The 19,708-nt window shown below is 47.2% G+C and overlaps 1 protein-coding gene across 6 annotated transcripts in view; it reads left to right on the top strand.

Moving 5' to 3' along the window:
• Ddhd1 (DDHD domain containing 1) overlaps positions 1-18,298 on the top strand; it is an 80,521-nt gene extending 62,223 nt beyond the window's left edge. For 3 of the 6 annotated variants that reach the window (XM_040735750.1, XM_040735751.1, XM_040735753.1), the window contains 6 exons: positions 720-795; positions 6,697-6,846; positions 8,724-8,976; positions 9,860-10,051; positions 12,150-12,233; positions 15,958-18,298. In XM_040735750.1, coding sequence (XP_040591684.1) covers positions 720-795; positions 6,697-6,846; positions 8,724-8,976; positions 9,860-10,051; positions 12,150-12,233; positions 15,958-16,139 — 937 coding nt within the window. In that variant the 3' untranslated portion in view covers positions 16,140-18,298. The remainder of the gene's footprint in view (positions 1-719; positions 796-6,696; positions 6,847-8,723; positions 8,977-9,859; positions 10,052-12,149; positions 12,234-15,957) is intronic. The other 3 variants (XM_040735752.1, XM_040735754.1, XM_040735755.1) reach the window with 1 other exon arrangement.
• Positions 18,299-19,708: the final 1,410 nt, after the last annotated feature.

The following is a 19,708-nucleotide window of genomic DNA, read 5'->3' as shown; positions in this document are numbered from 1 at the left end:
CCCACACCCTTTCCCGATTTGTACAGGTACTTCACTCACATGGATCCACATGTAAACACACACGTGATTAAAAGTGAAATCCAAAAAATGCTTAAAATGTAATCATGGTGGCACAGGCCTGTAGTCCTAGCGCTTGGGAAGTAGAGTCAGGAGGATTGGCGTTCAGAGTCAGCCCAAGCCACATGAGACTGTCTCAGAAAAGCTAAGGAAACACATAACTAACTATGTAAGTGAGTCTGTCTCAGAAAGTGAGCTATAGCTTTCTTGAGAAAGAAATGTAAGCAAACGTATCCGATGTGAGCAAAACTGGAGTGTGATAAGATAGATTACTCAAGTGTCCCTTAGCAGAGAAGGGTTGAAGGTAGTTTCTCATGTGGCAGGCAGATAATGGCTCTTCTGGCGATTAAAATGGGTGGGGGCAATGCAATGAAAAGACCTATAAAATGCATTACTAACTATAAGAAAGGAAAAGAAAGATTGGACGAGAGAGTATAAAGTGCAATTCTTAAAGCAGCATGGGTGGATAGGTATGTAACTAGGTAACTATATATGCACAGGTGTCATAAGCAGTACCTTTGCAGTCCGTGAGCAGTACAGCAGGAACATAGTGAAACACAGTCACAGATGAGGGTGTGAGGGCTTCATGAATGTAAGCCTCTACTCCAATGACGATTTGTAGTGAAGCTATAAATGTGTGTGTGATCTCACGCTGCCCCCAGGCTGAGGGAAATAGAAGAACGGCTGCATGGATTGAAGGCGTCATCCACATCACAGACACCTGCCTTAAAATTCAAGGTAAGGGGGATCAGCGTCTCGTTGTCCCGGTGCTTTCTGAACGTTGGATGGAGCGTGGCGTCATGAAACAGATGAAGGTTTAGTCGTGACTGGTTACATGCCGTTATATGCAGTGCTTGGACACTGCTGCTTCGGGGAACAGCATGGCCAGGAGGGCAGCTGCAGAGCAGTGATGTACTAGAGAGGGGGGACTTTCCTTCTGTCCAGAGCTCTAAAGTCACAGGAAAAGGAGACAGATGTGTGGAATGTTTCCTGTTTAAAAATCACGAAACGTGTGGCCAGCAGCAAGAAGAAAAGGAAAGGGTGAGGACAGACACGAATTCAGGGTAGGAGTGTGGGGCGCTTCAGTTCATGAAGTCTAGAACAAAAGCCCCAGACAAGGCCCCCAGGGGCAGTTAGGCTGGAGCTCTCAGGACTTGGCAAGGAAGGGGCCGTGAGAGAAGAGGAATTGCCATCTCAGAGACAGAGGGGACCGAGTATTTAGACTAGTTAACCTGCTCTAGTGAAGCGCCGACAGCGCTCTTGGACGCATTCTCTCGTGCAGCGGCAGACAGAAGGCGGCGTGAGCCCATCACCTGTAGTCTGCATGTGCAGTGCACCTACCTCATCGCCTGCTCCTGGTGTCTCTCCTCACACCTGAGCTTAGTGTGCAGCCAGAGTGTGGGGTGACAGAGAAAAAATGGTGTCGACTCTATGGCTTGCACAGCTCTTCTTTAGCTGGTACTCATTTTCCTGAGTATGGGTGAATGTCTGTGTGTAAACCGTGTGTGTGCCTGGTGCCTGCAGAGACCGTAAGAGGGTGCCAGATGCCTGTAACTAGACTCCTCCACACTGATTTTCTTCTAATCTAAACCATACAAATTGTTGAGCTGGACTCATAACTCAGTGGCAAAGTGCTTGGCCAGTGTGTACAGGACCCTCGGTTTAATCCCTAGCACCCTGCTTTGGGGGAGCAGGGGGCATGGTGAAATGGTGACATTGAGACATGCATTTCAAGAATATGCTCTCAAAACTACCCTGTAGCCCAGGCTAGCCTCAAACGCCCAGTCCTGCCTCAGTCTCATGAGGGCCGGGATTACAGACATGAGTCCCATGTGCAGCTTAATTCTCTCTTTCAGACCTTCCTCTCTCTTTGTAGAAGAACTGGTTTACGCCCGCTGTCCCTGTTCTTCAGAGTGCCTTTCCTTGGGCTGGGCAGCATGGTGATATAGCATGTGCGAGAAACATAAAGGCACCATTTCAGAATATTCATTCAAAATAGCCATGTGTGTTTTTTTCACTCTAAAAATAAAAGTCATTCTGCCATATTTTGGAGAGAGTTACAGGTGTATAAAATCGGAGGCCAAGACCCTGCCACAATATAGTTAGGATGACAGATGAGGGGTATTAGGAATAGAATCTGATTTACACGATGCCATTTATTCTGGTTCTTTCTTTCACTCCCCCTTCTAGAGTCCCCTTTCTCCCGCTGACCAAGTGTAGGTCTGTGTCTAGCTGTGAGCACGTCCTACGCAGCTGGTTACTTCGTTGGCTCACATGCAGTGACCACAGTGATGGCGATGGGGGTGCAGATGGGGTGACAGGAGACACAGTGGTGTGCCCCTACTCCATCTGTCTGCACCCCTGCTCTGTCTGCACCCCTGCTCTATCTGTCTGTACCCCTGCTCTATCTGTCTGTACCCCTACTCCATCTGTCTGCACCCCTGCTCTATCTGTCTGTACCCCTGCTCTATCTGTCTGCGCCCCTGCTCTATCTGTCTGTACCCCTGCTCTATCTGTCTGTACCCCTGCTCTATCTGTCTGTACCCCTACTCCATCTGTCTGTACCCCTGCTCTGTCTGCACCCCTGCTCTATCTGTCTGTACCCCTGCTCTATCTGTCTGTACCCCTGCTCTGTCTGTCTGCACCCCTGCTCTGTCTGTCTGCACCCCTGCTCTGTCTGTCTGCACCCCTGCTCTGTCTGTCTGCACCCCTGCTCTGTCTGTCTGCACCCCTGCTCTGTCTGTCTGCACCCCTGCTCTATCTGTACCTCTGCTCTATCTGTCTGCACCCCTGCTCTGTCTGTCTGCACCCCTGCTCTGTCTGTCTGCACCCCTGCTCTGTCTGTCTGCACCCCTGCTCTATCTGTCTGCACCCCTGCTCTGTCTGTCTGCACCCCTGCTCTATCTGTCTGCACCCCCGCTCTGTCTGTCTGCACCCCCGCTCTACCTGTACCCCTGCTCTGTCTGTCTGCACCCCCGCTCTGTCTGTCTGCACCCCCGCTCTGTCTGTCTGCACCCCCGCTCTGTCTGTCTGCACCCCGCTCTGTCTGTCTGCACCCCTGCTCTGTCTGTCTGCACCCCGCTCTACCTGTCTGTACCCCTGCTCTGTCTGTCTGCACCCCCGCTCTGTCTGTCTGCACCCCTGCTCTGTCTGTCTGCACCCCCGCTCTGTCTGTCTGCACCCCCGCTTTGTCTGTCTGCACCCCCGCTCTACCTGCACCCCTGCTCTGTCTGTCTGCACCCCCGCTCTGTCTGTCTGCACCCCCGCTCTGTCTGTCTGCACCCCCGCTCTGTCTGTCTGCACCCCCGCTCTGTCTGTCTGCACCCCCGCTCTACCTGTACCCCTGCTCTGTCTGTCTGCACCCCCGCTCTGTCTGTCTGCACCCCCGCTCTGTCTGTCTGCACCCCCGCTCTGTCTGTCTGCACCCCTGCTCTGTCTGTCTGCACCCCTGCTCTGTCTGTCTGCACCCCCGCTCTGTCTGTCTGCACCCCTGCTCTGTCTGTCTGCACCCCTGCTCTGTCTGTCTGCACCCCCGCTCTGTCTGTCTGCACCCCCGCTCTGTCTGTCTGCACCCCTGCTCTGTCTGTCTGCACCCCTGCTCTGTCTGTCTGCACCCCTGCTCTATCTGTACCCCTGCTCTGTCTGTCTGCACCCCTGCTCTATCTGTCTGTACCCCTGCTCTATCTGTACTCTGCTCTATCTGTCTGCACCCCTGCTCTGTCTGTCTGCACCCCCGCTCTGTCTGTCTGCACCCCTGCTCTATCTGTACCCCTGCTCTGTCTGTCTGCACCCCCGCTCTGTCTGTCTGCACCCCTGCTCTATCTGTACCCCTGCTCTATCTGTCTGCACCCCTGCTCTGTCTGTCTGCACCCCTGCTCTATCTGTCTGTACCCCTGCTCTATCTGTCTGCGCCATTGCTCTATCTGTCTGTACCCCTGCTCTGTCTGTCTGTACCCCTGCTCTATCTGTCTGTACCCCTGCTCTATCTGTCTGTACCCCTACTCCATCTGTCTGTACCCCTGCTCTGTCTGCACCCCTGCTCTATCTGTACCTCTGCTCTATCTGTCTGCACCCCTGCTCTGTCTGTCTGCACCCCTGCTCTGTCTGTCTGCACCCCTGCTCTGTCTGTCTGCACCCCTGCTCTGTCTGTCTGCACCCCTGCTCTGTCTGTCTGCACCCCTGCTCTATCTGTCTGCACCCCTGCTCTGTCTGTCTGCACCCCTGCTCTGTCTGTCTGCACCCCTGCTCTGTCTGTCTGCACCCCTGCTCTATCTGTCTGCACCCCCGCTCTGTCTGTCTGCACCCCGCTCTACCTGTACCCCTGCTCTGTCTGTCTGCACCCCCGCTCTGTCTGTCTGCACCCCCGCTCTGTCTGTCTGCACCCCCGCTCTGTCTGTCTGCACCCCGCTCTGTCTGTCTGCACCCCTGCTCTGTCTGTCTGCACCCCGCTCTACCTGTCTGTACCCCTGCTCTGTCTGTCTGCACCCCCGCTCTGTCTGTCTGCACCCCTGCTCTGTCTGTCTGCACCCCCGCTCTGTCTGTCTGCACCCCTGCTCTGTCTGTCTGCACCCCGCTCTACCTGTACCCCTGCTCTGTCTGTCTGCACCCCCGCTCTGTCTGTCTGCACCCCCGCTCTGTCTGTCTGCACCCCCGCTCTGTCTGTCTGCACCCCCGCTCTACCTGTACCCCTGCTCTGTCTGTCTGCACCCCCGCTCTGTCTGTCTGCACCCCCGCTCTGTCTGTCTGCACCCCTGCTCTGTCTGTCTGCACCCCTGCTCTGTCTGTCTGCACCCCTGCTCTGTCTGTCTGTACCCCCGCTCTGTCTGTCTGCACCCCCGCTCTGTCTGTCTGCACCCCTGCTCTGTCTGTCTGCACCCCCGCTCTGTCTGTCTGCACCCCCGCTCTGTCTGTCTGCACCCCTGCTCTGTCTGTCTGCACCCCTGCTCTGTCTGTCTGCACCCCTGCTCTATCTGTACCCCTGCTCTGTCTGTCTGCACCCCTGCTCTATCTGTCTGTACCCCTGCTCTATCTGTCTGTACCCCTGCTCTATCTGTCTGTACCCCTGCTCTATCTGTACCTCTGCTCTATCTGTCTGCACCCCTGCTCTGTCTGTCTGCACCCCCGCTCTGTCTGTCTGCACCCCTGCTCTATCTGTACCCCTGCTCTGTCTGTCTGCACCCCCGCTCTGTCTGTCTGCACCCCTGCTCTGTCTGCACCCCTGCTCTATCTGTCTGCACCCCCGCTCTGTCTGTCTGCACCCCTGCTCTGTCTGTCTGCACCCCTGCTCTGTCTGTCTGCACCCCTGCTCTATCTGTACCCCTGCTCTGTCTGTCTGCACCCCTGCTCTATCTGTACCCCTGCTCTGTCTGTCTGCACCCCTGCTCTATCTGTCTGTACCCCTGCTCTATCTGTACCTCTGCTCTGTCTGTCTGCACCCCTGCTCTGTCTGTCTGCACCCCCGCTCTGTCTGTCTGCACCCCTGCTCTGTCTGCACCCCTGCTCTATCTGTCTGCACCCCCGCTCTACCTGTACTCCTGCTCTAGCCTCCCAGCCACACACCGCAGAGGTCTCAAACAACTGTGAACAAAAATAAAGTTTGTCGACAGTTCCCTCTGACTGACACTGCATTGATGTCTGTGACCATTCCTTATCATCTCCATCCAAGCATGTGACCCGACTCTACCCTCGAATGTCCCCGCTATGAATGACAACTGGGCCTGCCCTACTCCACATTCTCTTTTTCTTTGAAGAGATTTTCTTTTCCCAAATTAGTAGTATCTCGATTTTCTGGCTAAGCTTCCCCGGAGTATGAGTTAATAAGTGCTGTTCTTTTCACTGCCTAAAATATAAATTAAGCCTGTCTTCCTTTATAGTCAGAGATCTGAATGGTATCCCAAGTAGATTCATCTCACACACACACACACACACACAGAGAGAGAGAGAGAGAGAGAGAGAGAGAGAGAGAGAGAGAGAGAGAGAGAGAGAGAGAGAGAGAGAGAGAGGGGGGGAGAGAGCTTTTCAGTCTTACCTCTGTCTTTTCTCAAAAGTTCAAAAATCATGCAGTGCCTTTCTCTGTCTACTTTAGTCCATGAGTGTCAGTCTTGTCGTCATTCTCCTAGCCCTACTGCCCTAGTCTGTACTGCGGAAGTCCTTACTCTTGTACTGGCCACAGCCCGCCCACCTCAGTTAGAGGCTCCATTCTTTTGTAGCATCTCTTCCACGGCGCCTCCCACACAGCCGTGTCACCTGGGAACGGTGGCCCTACCCTGCTGCCCGCAACGCATCACAAGACCTCGCGTACTGACGTAGTCACGCGTGCTGCCTGCTACATCCCTGACTGATGAATAGGATAAATAGAAACAACAGTGACATGCTCCTCTTTGTCTCCTTCCTTCCTTCTCTCAGGGTTAATTTCTGTTATTTTAAAATAATGAAAACCCTCCTGGAAGTAAAGTACTATAAAATAATTAATGGTTGGTATGTAATTAAGAAGTAACCCAAACAAAACTTACTTAAAACATATACTTAGAGGGTATTTTATTGTTTTTATTTTTTATGTAACACATTATCTCTGCATTCTGTTGAAAATAACACTTCGTCCTTTTTTAAATTTAGGATGGCTTTTTTTTTTCATTTTAGGTTGAGAATTTCTTCTGTATGGGATCCCCGCTAGCAGTTTTTTTGGCATTGCGTGGCATCCGACCAGGAAATACTGGAAGTCAAGACCACATTTTACCTAGAGAGATTTGTAACCGCTTACTAAATATTTTTCATCCTACAGACCCAGTGGTGAGTTTCACTGTGAACTTCCTAGATCCTGAAATGCTGCTCTGTGAGAAGCCTTGCTAGGGGCCTTGAGCTAACAAGAGAACTCATTTTCTGACTGATTGGGAAGGTTATAGTTCCCTGTGTGTTGTTCATTCAGGGTTAGCAATGTTAGAGAGGGTTTTCTCTCGTCACACCTTGCCAGGGACTGGAGAGGTGGCTCAGTTGTTAAGAGCACTTAATGCTCTTGCAGGAGACCTGAGTTTGGTTCCCAACACATCTTTTAAAAAACTATATAAATAGTACCCCTGGACATCAGTACAAGAGACAAGAATCTACTGGAGTTTCAGCTCTTACCCAGTAGTAACTCCAGTGGCCTAGGAACAGGAAGTCTTACAGTCCGGCTTTGAAGGCTGGCAGGAGAACTCGGGTCGTGCTGCTCGTCGCCACGCCTGACTGAGGTTACTCCCCGCAGCCCACGTGGTGGGAGAGGAAAGCACCTCCCGCAAGTTGTCCTCTGTCCTCTGCGTGGCGTGGTGTACAGGCACAAAATATGTAAATACGTAAATATAAAAAATACTTTCCTGCTTCAAGTTCTGTTTTTCTGAAGCATCCTATAGAGATGAGTCTAACAGATCCTCTCGAAAGGGAAAACCATGTGTTTAGTTGAATCAAAGTATAAAATACTCATTTTTAAAAATTTTCTACTCTGTTTGTTCTTCTAAATGTTTTTAAAAGAGAGACAAGAAGAGGTCTTTAGACAAGACACATACTTTCAGACTGGAGTACAGCTCAGCAGTAAAGTGCTCAGTTTACAGGAGGAACCTGGTTCAATTCTCCACCACACAGCGAAGAAGTTTCCTTGTGTCTTGTTAGAGTTAACAACACACACACTATCTGAAATTAGCTTTTATTGTAATTGTATAAGTCTTTTGAAAGGTCATTAGCTAGCACCAAAAGACTATTTGAATTTTAGAAAGTTCCATGTATTTACGCTTACAGCTGCCATGTTTAAGAGAAAGCTCCGACTGAAACCGAGGAGCTGAAAGTGAGCTTCCGCCAGGATGGCAGCCTAAGTCTGTTAGAGGCTGGGATACAGAGTACAGTGGGACCAGCGTGTCTGTATGTGCAGGTGTTTTTCTGCACACATGAATTCTGTCTTCTTTGCACGTCTCAAACTTGGGTTTTGTGTGTTTGGTTCTGGGATTTGAACCCAGAGCCTCATGTGTCTTGAGCATGCACCTTGCCACCAAGCTGTGCTATTTCTCCAATACTCTCTTTGCTGCTCCGTACAGACCTTTTTAGGCAGGTTCCGCAGACATTCTCTTTTCCTCCTGTGAGGTGGCTCTGAGATTTTGGCCTAGCAAATGGCAAACAGCTAATGGCAGTTAGTGATGGAGGTGAGAAGCTGTGCCGCGGGATTCTGATGCTGTGCTACAACTGGTGATGGCCTCAGTGCTGTAGACAGCAGCCTTTTGTTGGCTCTGAGTTAGGCTCTTACTGGAGTCACGTGTTTGAAATCAAGAACAATAAAAGATGTGAGTATTAGAGATTGACCTTGTCGACTGTGTTTTGGGCTATCAACCACCACTTGCTTTGTGAGTCTGACATAAATCTTATCAGACCATATCAGAATGTGGTAAAAGTTAGTCTTTTGCTCTGAAAATGAATTAGTAGATACTGTTAGTCAAAACTAACTCTAGTTGTTTTTATAATCTCATCATTAGGGATATGTAACTGTCGACCACATATATTAAAGGTGAAAAATACAGAAGTATATTTTTAAAGCCATTTTTAAAGTTATTGCTCTAAGATTTACTTAACAGCTTTAGGAATAAACATCTTACTAAAATCTAGACATCGTGTATTAATATTGTGTCTCTGCACTTTTAAATGTCTAGGCCTACAGATTAGAGCCATTAATTCTGAAGCACTACAGCAACATCTCCCCAGTCCAGATCCACTGGTACAACACTTCAAACCCTCTACCTTATGAGCATATGAAGCCAAACCTTCTCAACCCAGCAAAAGAGCCTACCTCAACTTCAGAGAGTGAAAACATCGCCAACATCCCGAGCCCCGTGACCTCCCCAGTCTTATCACGGCGCCACTATGGAGAGTCCATAACTAACATTGGCAAAGCAAGCATATTGGGTAACTGCTCTATTTTCTCATCTATGAATGTAAGCACTTGAATTGACGGCTGCTTGGAAATACCCTGTTAGAAAACTTCCAACTGTCCGTCTCCTGGAATTAGCTTCCCTGCTGACTGAAGCAGGAGCTCTGACGTCCTGTGGTCACACTGAAGAACAGGAAACAGCACTCTGCTCCCTGTAGTCTGGCCTATGACTTCTGGGTTTCCTAAGAAATACTGCTGTTTTTACTGTTCCTCTTGTGCATTCTGGGAGGATCTCCCCATCAGGACTCTTAAACGTCTTCTGGAAGTCAAGTTGTTTAGTGCTTTTGCTTCCGAGGGCAGCGGGATATTTCACCTCTCTTTGAGTAACTTCTTGTGCCAGCACAGAAGTGACATTTCAATAGCATACCACTTGAATCTGTCCTTTGTTTCTGGTTGAGTGTCCTTTATGTAAGTGCCACAAGATGGCACTGTAAGTAGGCCTTACCTACCAAACTTGCTTGCTCTTTGACTTCTTGCTCAAAGGTTACTAATGGCTTTTTATACCATAAATTTAGCAAGACATATACCTATTAATAGTAACTATATTCCCCATGTCAGCAGCGTGTGTCTTTTGTTGGAAGTTTTCATTTTGCCAAATACTTCCATAACAGTGAATGTTTGGATAAAATACCATCTTGATTGTATAGTCATGTATCTATATTCCTAGAATTTATACAACTTTCCTTCTTTTAACATCATTCTTATTTAGGAGTCTACATAGAAATTGGAATTTTTTTTTTTAGGTTCCCCACCCTGGGAAAGAATGAGTGTGGCTCGGTCCCTCTGCCAGTTGGCTGTGATCATGAGTGATGCCGTGAGATGAGTCAGCACAGTGACTGCCTTTTCTGTGACCTGCAGGGGCTGCTAGCATTGGAAAGGGGCTTGGAGGAATGCTGTTCTCAAGATTCGGACGTTCTTCAGCGCCGCAGCCGCCTGAGACGCCTAAGGACACAGTGGAAGATGAGAAGAGGCCTGTCGCCTCTCCCTCTGCCACCACCGTGGCGACGCAGACCCTGCCGCACAGCAGCTCCGGTTTCCTTGACTCTGCCTGTTAGTTCCTTGGGTTCTCCTTGGCTTACGCGCTCACCTGTAGCTTCGGAGGGCGGGGAGGGCAGGAGTACTGGTGGGCCCTGTTCAGGTTCGAGAAGAGTACTTTCTAGACAGTTTTAGTGTCTGCAGTGACAAGTTACTAGGTCATTTTAACAAAAAATAGACAGTCTCTGTGGAGGAGTGGCCCTAGCTTTTACAAAGCTTATCTTTACAACAATCACCAAGGTTTAAATTTCACACTGTCCTGAATCTGGCCTTGAGAGTTCTGAACCAGTGCTCTGCCCTGCAGCTAAGCACACTAGCCTCCAGCTTTGAGACCTCCAAAGCTGAAGCATTTTACTGTGTCCCCTCTCTTCCTGCCCTGGTCACCTAGTGCATAGTGTCAGTGGACTTCATTTTTTTTACAGTGGACTTCAAATGGTTTTGATCTTACCTAGCTGGGACATGCTAGTCCACCAGTGAACGTTGCCTTTAAGTGTCCAGTAAAGGCACTAACACTTTGGGTGGTCCCATCGGTGATAAGGTCAGACATGTTCTAAAGTAGCTGCTCCCTTTCTGAAACTAGCAAGAAGTGGACTGCTCCAGTCATTGTACCAGACACATCAAGGTGGCACCCTAGAGGCTACACTGTCCCTCCACACTCTCCCCTCCAGGGTGGATCAGCAGCAGGGCTGAGCATTCCTAATTAGGACAATAGCATTTTTTTTTCATTCCTTTTGAGTGCTAAAATGTATGTTTGTGAGTCATTGACCATGTATAGACGATTCTTTTTAGACTTTGATGTCTGTATAGAACTCCTTGTCCTCTGAGTTCTTACAGTATTGTTCACTTGGTTTTACCTAGAAACATGACCACAAATATATAAACGTTACTGACTGTCAGAAACCAAAACTGTTAGCTTCTGAAGAGAATTATTTTGAAGGAATTTTGGAAGGTGGCATTGAGAAGTTAGTTCTCTGTAGTCTTGCTGCTGCACAGCAGGGATGCTAAGGAACAGTGACAGTGGGGACCCCCAGAAAAAGACCTGAGCACATACAGAATCTCTCCTCTTTGTGTGAACTTACTACCAAAGATGCCTCAAATGCCCCACTCAGCTGGACAGATTCTCCCGTGTCTTCCCTCAGACCGAGGCCCTAGTGTGTGTTCTGCATGCAGCCTGCAGTCCTGCTGAGCTACACCAGCCATGTTGTGGCATGCTTACATGTAAATGCTTTACTGGTCTGCATGTTAAATTCCAACCTTAGTCTCAACCGTATCTGAGGTAATCATGAGTCTCTGTCCCTGTAGTCATCTCTCGGGAGAATTAGGACTATTACAATCAGACTCTGACTGTCATTCTGTCTTAGTAACTCTTTGGCTTGCCTCAGTCGGTAGTGTGTAATCCTGACTTTCATGCTGTCTTGCAATCCTGAAACTTCTCTTCCTTAAATCTTTCTGGAATTTGGCTGTTGTGATCAGGCGACTGAGCTCCCTCCCTCCTCCTCTTCCTCCTCCTCCTCCTCCTCCCCCCATTGATTGCCTCAGCTCTTCAGGATAACCTCTATTCTCAACGGCCCTGTCTATGAGTCTCATTATCTGGGGGTAAGGAGGACACAGGCTGAATTCGTGACCGAGTGTTCTCTTTAAAGAGTTAAGTGTTGTCAGTTGGTCTTCTTGATTTTTTTCATCGAGTTGACACATCTTATGTAGCTAGCCTTAATTTACTCTGAAAAGACCAGCTTATTTTAAAGCATTTTATGGCTTCATTGCTTATGTCCCTGTGTTTGTAACATGTTGTGAAATGAAAGGGCCTGTTTCTTTTAGGGTTTTTTTATTTGTTTTTGTTTTATTGCCCTTTAGGTTACAACCTGCATTAGCACTAAGTTTGAGGAGAAATCGAGCTATCCACAGATTCTGACATTACACTTGAGAACTGAATTGTGCTTGCATTTCCCGTGAAGCGGCTCTTCTCAGAAAGCTAGGGTGTGCTTCTGTGTGCGTGCTAGGCTTAACCAGCTTATTTGGAAGATTGCTCTAACGTTTGGACCATTGCAACACTGAAGGCCAGTTTTTACTGTCAGCCTTGCCTTTACAGCATCTCGTTTGTTTTTTTTCACAGATTTCAGACTTCAAGAATCGTTCTTTTATCTCCCACAACTTCTTTTTCCGGAAAATGTAATGCAGAGTAAAGATGATAGCCTCGGTATGGTATATGTCAGGGCGGCACTCGGCACACTGTGGAAATGGTCCGCTTAGAGATTGGCTCGTGAGAACTGGGGGAGCCTCTGGGAGAGCCGCTTCAGACTACATGTGTATTTTCTCTCTTCCTGGTAGAGCTCACAACCACTTCAGGTGCTAAAAATATAGCACTCCTACAAAGGAGGGCTTCAGAGACAGGAGAAAGGCGTTATTTATCCCTATCTGTTCCTTACTGTCCTCAAGGCCTCAGACGTTTTCGCTGTTCTTCTCATGTCTATACTCAAATAGGAAAAGGTTTCCTGGTACAAAGAGCTGCATCGCTCTTAGTTGTTCCCGATGTCTGTCGTTAGCACTTGGGTTGTGGGTCTGCCACAGCTGACAGCTCATCCCAGCACAGACACGGAGTCCTCCACCAGGGGGGACTCTGTTTTAATGCGGTGATACTGACATAGGGTGTTCTCAATCTTCCTTTCCAGCATACTCTGAATCTGTCACTAAGGACTAATCTTAACAGCTTAAAATTCCTCTGCTGACTGATTTCTCATTCCTTCTGTAGTTTCTCTCTCTCTCTTTCATGTTTTTCTTACTAACAGTGAATTTTGTCTTTGATGTTAAAAAAATGTGTTCAGGGTTGTCTTTGGTTATTTTAGTCACCTTTAACCTTTTATACATCTTTTTCAGTTACCAGAAACCATATACTTGTTGTAGTTCCCAAAAGGTGTTTGAGTATAACAAGCTGGGTCCTTTTTTGCCTCCAAAGCAAGGGTTTATATTGACCTAACTCAGTGAATTCCCCTCAAGAAGTTACATACATATCTCCAGCTGCTAGTCATATAACCAAACATTTCTGTTAAAAAAAAAAAAAAACTGTCCTGGAGAAATAGCTCAGTCAGAAAAAAGAGAGAGAGAGAGAAAAAAAACTTGCAAGAGAAACTGAGTCCAAGCCTCAAAACCCACTCTGGGCACGGTGGTAAATGCTTGTGACCCCAGTTCCAAGGGGGTGGAGATGGCTGAGTCCCTGGATCCCTCTCTGGCCTGGCAGCCTGACCTGATTAATATGCTCCAAGCCGATGAGAGCTACTGTCTGAAGAGCCAACAGAAAAGGGCAGCACTGAAGGAATGACTCCAGGGTGTCGCTCTGCCTGGGTTGTCCGCACTTGGACCTGCGTTCAAGCCCAGCTGCTTTCTCAGTGCTTGGTTCTTCACCGTCTCAGGAACACGTTTCTGTTTGTTTGTTCTAACCGATTTTACATTTAGATTATTTGAAGCGTAGAAAAAGAACAGAAGGTAATTTTACTTTCTCCTTTCCCCATGACCCCAGACGGCTAGAGGAACTAGGAGAGTCCATCACCTGTGTTGTCCTAACAAGTCTTAGTATGCTAACGCTGAAACAGCAGGTCCATCTGCAAGGCAGATTGTACAGCACCACAAAGTAGTACTGCCATGTAGAACCCCTCCCCTTTGGAGATTCTCTGAGCCACATAAAGGGAGAGAGGAGGGGGAACACAGCCCACTTCGTTCCATCCCTGATCTCCCCACAAAGCCAACCAGATGTGCAGTAACTGTACTGAGACCCAGCGGAAGTTGAGGGGCCAGAGCAGGTTTGTGGGGGAAGCTGGCTACCTAGTTTACATTGTGATGACTCTAACCAAGCCCAGTGAGTAAGAGAAAAGAACAGATGTAACCAATCTAGGTAACAACGTAACTGGTGTTCCCAGAGGTGACAAGAATGACAAGGGCCCATAATAAAATATAGTAACTACTTTATGAAAGCAGTGCTTTAGGACATTGGTAGCATGTCAAGAATTAATTTCAGGCTGGGTGGTAATATACGCCTTTAATCCAAGCACTCAGGAGGCAGAGGCAGGCAGATCTCGTGAGTTCAAGGCCAGCCTGGTCTACAAAGCCAGTTCTAGGACAGCCAGAGATGTTACACAGAGAAGATCTGTCTCAAAAATTAATTTCAGGACCTTAAAATGGAGCCAAATAATTCCTATAGCAAGAAAAAATGCCCCCTTTAAAAACACAATTTTAAACCCTAGTGTAGAGTTTGGGGCTGAAAAGGAACGTGTGGCAGCATCTGAGATTAAACCCTCCTGGGTCACACCCTTGCCTCTTCTCTCTTTTTGTAACCTGCTTCATCTTGACTCCACGCATCACGTCTGAGAATTCAGTTTTCTCATCTTTGTGTTCTGGTCTGGTGTGGGTGACTCTACCTACAAATTTCATGTGAGGGCCCATGGGGTATTCTTACCTAAATCCACATGGATTTCAGCAATTTCTGACTTACTTTAATTAAGGGAAAATTTTTAAGTTAAAAGAGCTTTGTAAAAGTTCTATCTTGGGGTTTTATACAAGTATTTTTTAACCTAGTCAGCATTCCACCTCTTAAGTATAAATAGCAGATACATAGATAAATTAGAAATCAGAGAAGCGTAACTGGAAGGTAATTACTTTATGTTTATATTTCAAATTGCCAATCGTTGTTACCACAAAACAAGACCTGTTTAAAATTAGCATTAGCAGCTGGCAGTGGTGGCGCACGCCTTTAATCCAAGCACTAGGGAGGCAGCGGCAGGCAGATCTCTTGACTTCTGAGTTCGAGACCAGCCAGGTCTACAGAGCTCGTTCCAGGACAGCCAGGGCTACACAGAGAAACCCTGTCCCCCCAAAAATCAATAACAAAATAACAAACATTTATTTGAAATTATTTTCTAGAGTGGTATGATTTCTTATGTGTGACTACCACATTCCCAATATAAAGCAAAACCTAGTTGGTGGTTTGTTTGTTTTTTTCCAGCCTTCTTTATTTTTGTCATTTTTTACTTCTGGCATTAAATGATGTATATATGTGCGTCAGAAGACACCTTGTGGAGTTGGTTCTCTCATCCAGCCTTTACGTAGAGTCCAGGAATCAAACTCAGGTTCCCAGGCTTATGCCGTCCCCCAGCCCATCATGATGATGTTTCTTATGTCATCCCCAGCCCCTTGTGATAATGTTTCTCCACGTGTGCTGTCTTTGAGGGTCTGTTCACTAGCCCATTAAGATTTACAAAAGCCTTCATCTGTTCATTCTTCTCCGGTATCGCCAGGACTGTCTGTGGGTTCTGGAAAGGCTTCATTGTATTCATAGGAGATTACAGCTAAAGTCCTTCGTACTACAGGAGACTCCCCCAGTTTAATAACTCTTCCCACTTGAATGACAGGCACAGGCTCGACCCCGCTAAATCAGTGCAGTCTGATTTGTGTGTGGTGGCTGCCTCCGAAGAACTCAGCCTAAGGGGGAAGGAAGAACACTGCTGAGCTATCAGATAATAGTAATAATTAATTTTTTTTAGGAATGGTTGTTGTAGAATATTTCCCCACAGAAGCTCATATTCTGTGGGGCCTCTCCACTGAGGAGGCGTCAGGTGACCTCTGCATTTCCCTGGGAATGCAGGAAGTTCTTCAAGGAAGGGAGATAAGATATAGTCTTCTAACTCCAAAAATATGCCGTGATAGCAAGTGAACTTTGTTGTTTGCTCTCTTGTTGTTCATTGCTGACTTGAGCGGGAACAGAACTCTCCAGCAGAAACCCTGAAAGCTTTGGCTTTTTTTACTGTCCCGTAAATTTAGAGTGAAGGGAGTGACAGTTTAAAAGTCCTTTCCACTCGCTAGATGTTTTTCGCCCAGCTGTCTTGAGCCTGCATCAGACTCATCGTAATCTCCATTTAACTCTGTCTTTTCAGTGGAACTGGAGCACAGGATTGACTTTGAACTCAGAGAAGGCCTCGTGGAGAGCCGCTATTGGTCAGCCGTCACATCGCACACTGCCTACTGGTCATCCTTGGATGTCGCTCTTTTTCTTTTAACATTCATGTACAAACATGAGCATGATAACGAAGCAAAACCCAGCCTAGATCCAATCTGAACTCTGGAAGGATATGACTGGCCCAAACTTTTTTTTCCTGTTAAAATGTGTCAAGATACAGAGATTCCAAGATTCCAGTTTTGTTTAGGGCAAGAAATACTTTAATTTCTAAGCACTTTATTTTATTTTTAAAAGAGAACAAACACATTTTCAGTTCTAAAGACGTTATTTACTGTTTCTGTAATTTTGGCTACGAGTCTAGCAAAGCCCCTGCAGAGACTCACCAGGCGTGCGAGGAAGTGCGGTGGGCTTGGGTGAGCTGTGTGGAGGCAGCCGTCATGGTCCAGTTCTCCAGAGGAGTCTAATATAATGTGTTAACCTAAAGGTGTTCTAACTCTCGGGTGGTCAGAACCCAGTACATTCTGTGTGGTGACTATAAGGTGGCATCATGGTTTTTGATTCTGTGAAGGCTTCCATGTCCACAGTTCCTTTGAAGGAAGAATATAACAAATATGAAATGTTCTAAATTCCACTTGTTTTAAAAAAAAAACCTAATGCTAAAAGCAATATTTGAACTATACTTATAATTTATTATCCCTAGTTATTTCAGTGTATGAAACATTACATGTTTAATGTTTCTTTTGAGTCACACTTATTTTGTATCATGTTGAGGTCCCTTTTTCCCCAAAATCTTTCAGATGACCAGGTGATGCTGTGGCATACGTCAGGTTTTTGGGGTTTTTTTGTTTTGTTTTTCATTAAAAACATGGTTTCACACAGCACCAGTTCAATTTTTTTTTATATCCCATGTACCTGAGAGCAAGCTAGAAGTTTCCAACACAGGGACCCCACCTTGGGTATATTTACTGCATTAGCTGTGTTAGAAAATGAGGAAACACCTTTGGACTAGAGAATATGATGACTTGAAATACATAAACACCTGTGTGCCAAACAGCTAACGCGTGAAGGGATGGAATGCCACCAGCAGTTACTGTTTACAGCTCAAAGCGTTACATGAGGGCACAGTAACGGACAGTGAGCCACAGGGTTTCTGGGCTGTAATTGTTTCCACAGTGCCGTCTGTTCATCTGGAGTGCATTCAGCGGTCTTGCAGCGGCGCCCCGAGGTAAGTGAGCGTGTGTTACCGTGTCTCGTGTGTATACTGAGGCACCAGTATTTGCAGTGCCTTGCATTAGGTTACACAGAAAATGGAGACAGTTTGGATTGAAGCCAGACCGTATCTTTTCTGTGCTGCTTGATGACTTCTTTCACACGTGGCCCTGAAGAGTCTGCAGATGTTAATAAGCTGGAAAATAATGCTGGCTGGGAAGCCCAGCGTTACCTGCAGATACCTCCTACAGAAGGCGGTTCGCTTAGGGCAACAGTAGCTGTCCTTGCCATGGCCAACACTGGCTTCCGGGCGGCTCCCTGCGCTCCACTCAAGGTGCTGTCTTTCTCGTGTGTAAGGGGTTTTGCAGCTGCTGGGAGCAGAGCCAGTCAGTCCACACACACCCCTCTCTTTTCTCTGCAGGGTGGCAGAGCCCGCGGCTTTCTGTGGGTGTTAGTGCTTGCCCTCAGTGCTGTCAGCTCCTCGCCGCCATTGAGTTTGCCAAGACTGCGTGACCTAGTGAGTGGTCACGAAGCCCTCGCTGTGAAGGCTGTTGATGAGGCTTAGCAGAGCTGAGCAGCATCTTTTGAGTTTGGAGATGCCTGAGAACTCAGTGATTTTCACAGCCTAGTTACTTAGCGGGTCTCATTTAATTCTCAGGAAAATTAAACCCGTGTTGTATGGCTGTCATTAAAGGTGGCTGAGCATATGCTGAATGTCAACCGAAAGGAAAAGTTTGCTTCCGTAAGCAAAGGAGTATGTCTGCTTTTCCCCACTGCAGAGCAGTCGAGTTGATGTCACTGCATGGGTTGACGTCAACTCTTGGAAAGAACAGCATTCAAACCACTCTCTCAATGAAAAGTAGATGCTCTGCACCTCTGGACAGCTGTTTCCGGTATTAATTTCATCAATACCAATGGCGATTTTGGTTTTATAGCTCGTCTCCATCTCTGCATGTAGTCATGGGATGTGCTGGCATATAATGTGTGATTCAGACTTGATTTAGAAGCCAAGTCAATTACCAAGTAACAGTGTGCAATTTTATTCCAGCAAGTACTAAATTGGCCCCCAAAGGTCCTGGTTTTGATACTAATTAAAATTCTATTCTCTACTTTGTGTTCCTGTCGAGTCTCTTGAATATTGACCCAGCTAGATCGGAGGAGGTGAGTGTTTGGAATTAAATCCTACTTTTCCCTTAAAATTGGCCTTTCAAAGGCTCTATTCCTAACTTTATTTTCAGCAGTAATTACACTTTTCTTACAATCCAATATTAACTGTATTTTAGGACATTACAAAATAATGCTGGCCGGGCGGTGGTGGCGCATGTCTTTAATCCCAGCACTCAGGAGGCAAAGGCAGGCAGATCTCTGTGAGTTCGAGACCAGCCTGGTCTACAAGAGCGAGTTCCAGGACAGCCTCCAAAGCCACAGAGAAACGCTGTCTCAAAAAACCAAAATAATAATGATGATGATGATGATGATGATGATGATGATGATGATGGCTTTTCATGCCTTGAGAATCTTAGGCTTTACTCTGTATCAGGTTTTGGGCTGGAAAGATAGCTCAGTGGTTAAGAGCACTGGCTGCTTTTCCAGAGGTCCTGGGTCTAATTCCCAGCAACCACAAGGCAGCTCATAACTGTAATTCCAGTATCAGGGGATCCAACATCGTCATGCAGATGTACATGCAGGTGAAACACCAATGTATATAAAATAAACAATTTTTAATTAAAAAAGAAAGTTAGCTTTTTGCTTTCTTCACCTCGGACCCTAACCTCATCAGTCTCTTTCTCTGTGCGATGACTGAACCACCCTTACCTGTAAAGCATTTAACTCTATAGCCAAATGCGGCATGGTAATCCTAACACATGAGAAGCTGAGGCAGAAGGATTGCTGTGAGTTTGAGGTCACCCTGGGCTAACGGCAGCTGTAGGTGGGGCAGGGTAAAGCGTTTGCCGAGCATGTATGAAGCATCAGATTTAATCCCTGTCAGCACACAAACGCAGAGCACACCTGGAATCCCAGCACTTGGTAGGTAGAGGCAAGGGAGAACTGATTCAGTTGTCCCCTGCTATGTAGTGAGCTTGAAGCCCGCCTGGGCTGCTACGCACAAACGGTGACATGGGAGAGAAGTCAGGAGCCAGTGAGATGGCGCAGTAATTAAAGACACTTGTTGCCAAGCCTAAGGGCCTGAGTTCAGTTCCTGGAACCCACGTGGTAGCGACCTGACTCCCGTAGGTTGCTCTCTGCCCTCCATACACTAATGTCATAGTATGTACATGCTCTCACACATACATACATACATACATACATACATACATACATACATACATACATTCAGTATTTAAAATGAGTCTCAGCAACTTCGACACTCTCATTACAGCAGTGACACCTGGATCCCTTGAAGTGGGGTCAGAATAAAAAGGGTTTTTATTATGTGTTTGGGTTTTTCAAGACAGGGTTTCTCTGTAGCTTTGGAGCCTGTCCTGGAACTCCTCTATAGACCAAGCTAGCCTTGAACT

Source organism: Mesocricetus auratus, unplaced genomic scaffold, assembly GCF_017639785.1.
Source record: "Mesocricetus auratus isolate SY011 unplaced genomic scaffold, BCM_Maur_2.0 Super-Scaffold_100048, whole genome shotgun sequence".
Classification (NCBI taxonomy): Eukaryota; Metazoa; Chordata; class Mammalia; order Rodentia; family Cricetidae; genus Mesocricetus; species Mesocricetus auratus.
The sequence above is the reverse complement of the archived record's forward strand: the minus strand, read 5'-3'. Positions and strand labels throughout refer to the sequence as shown.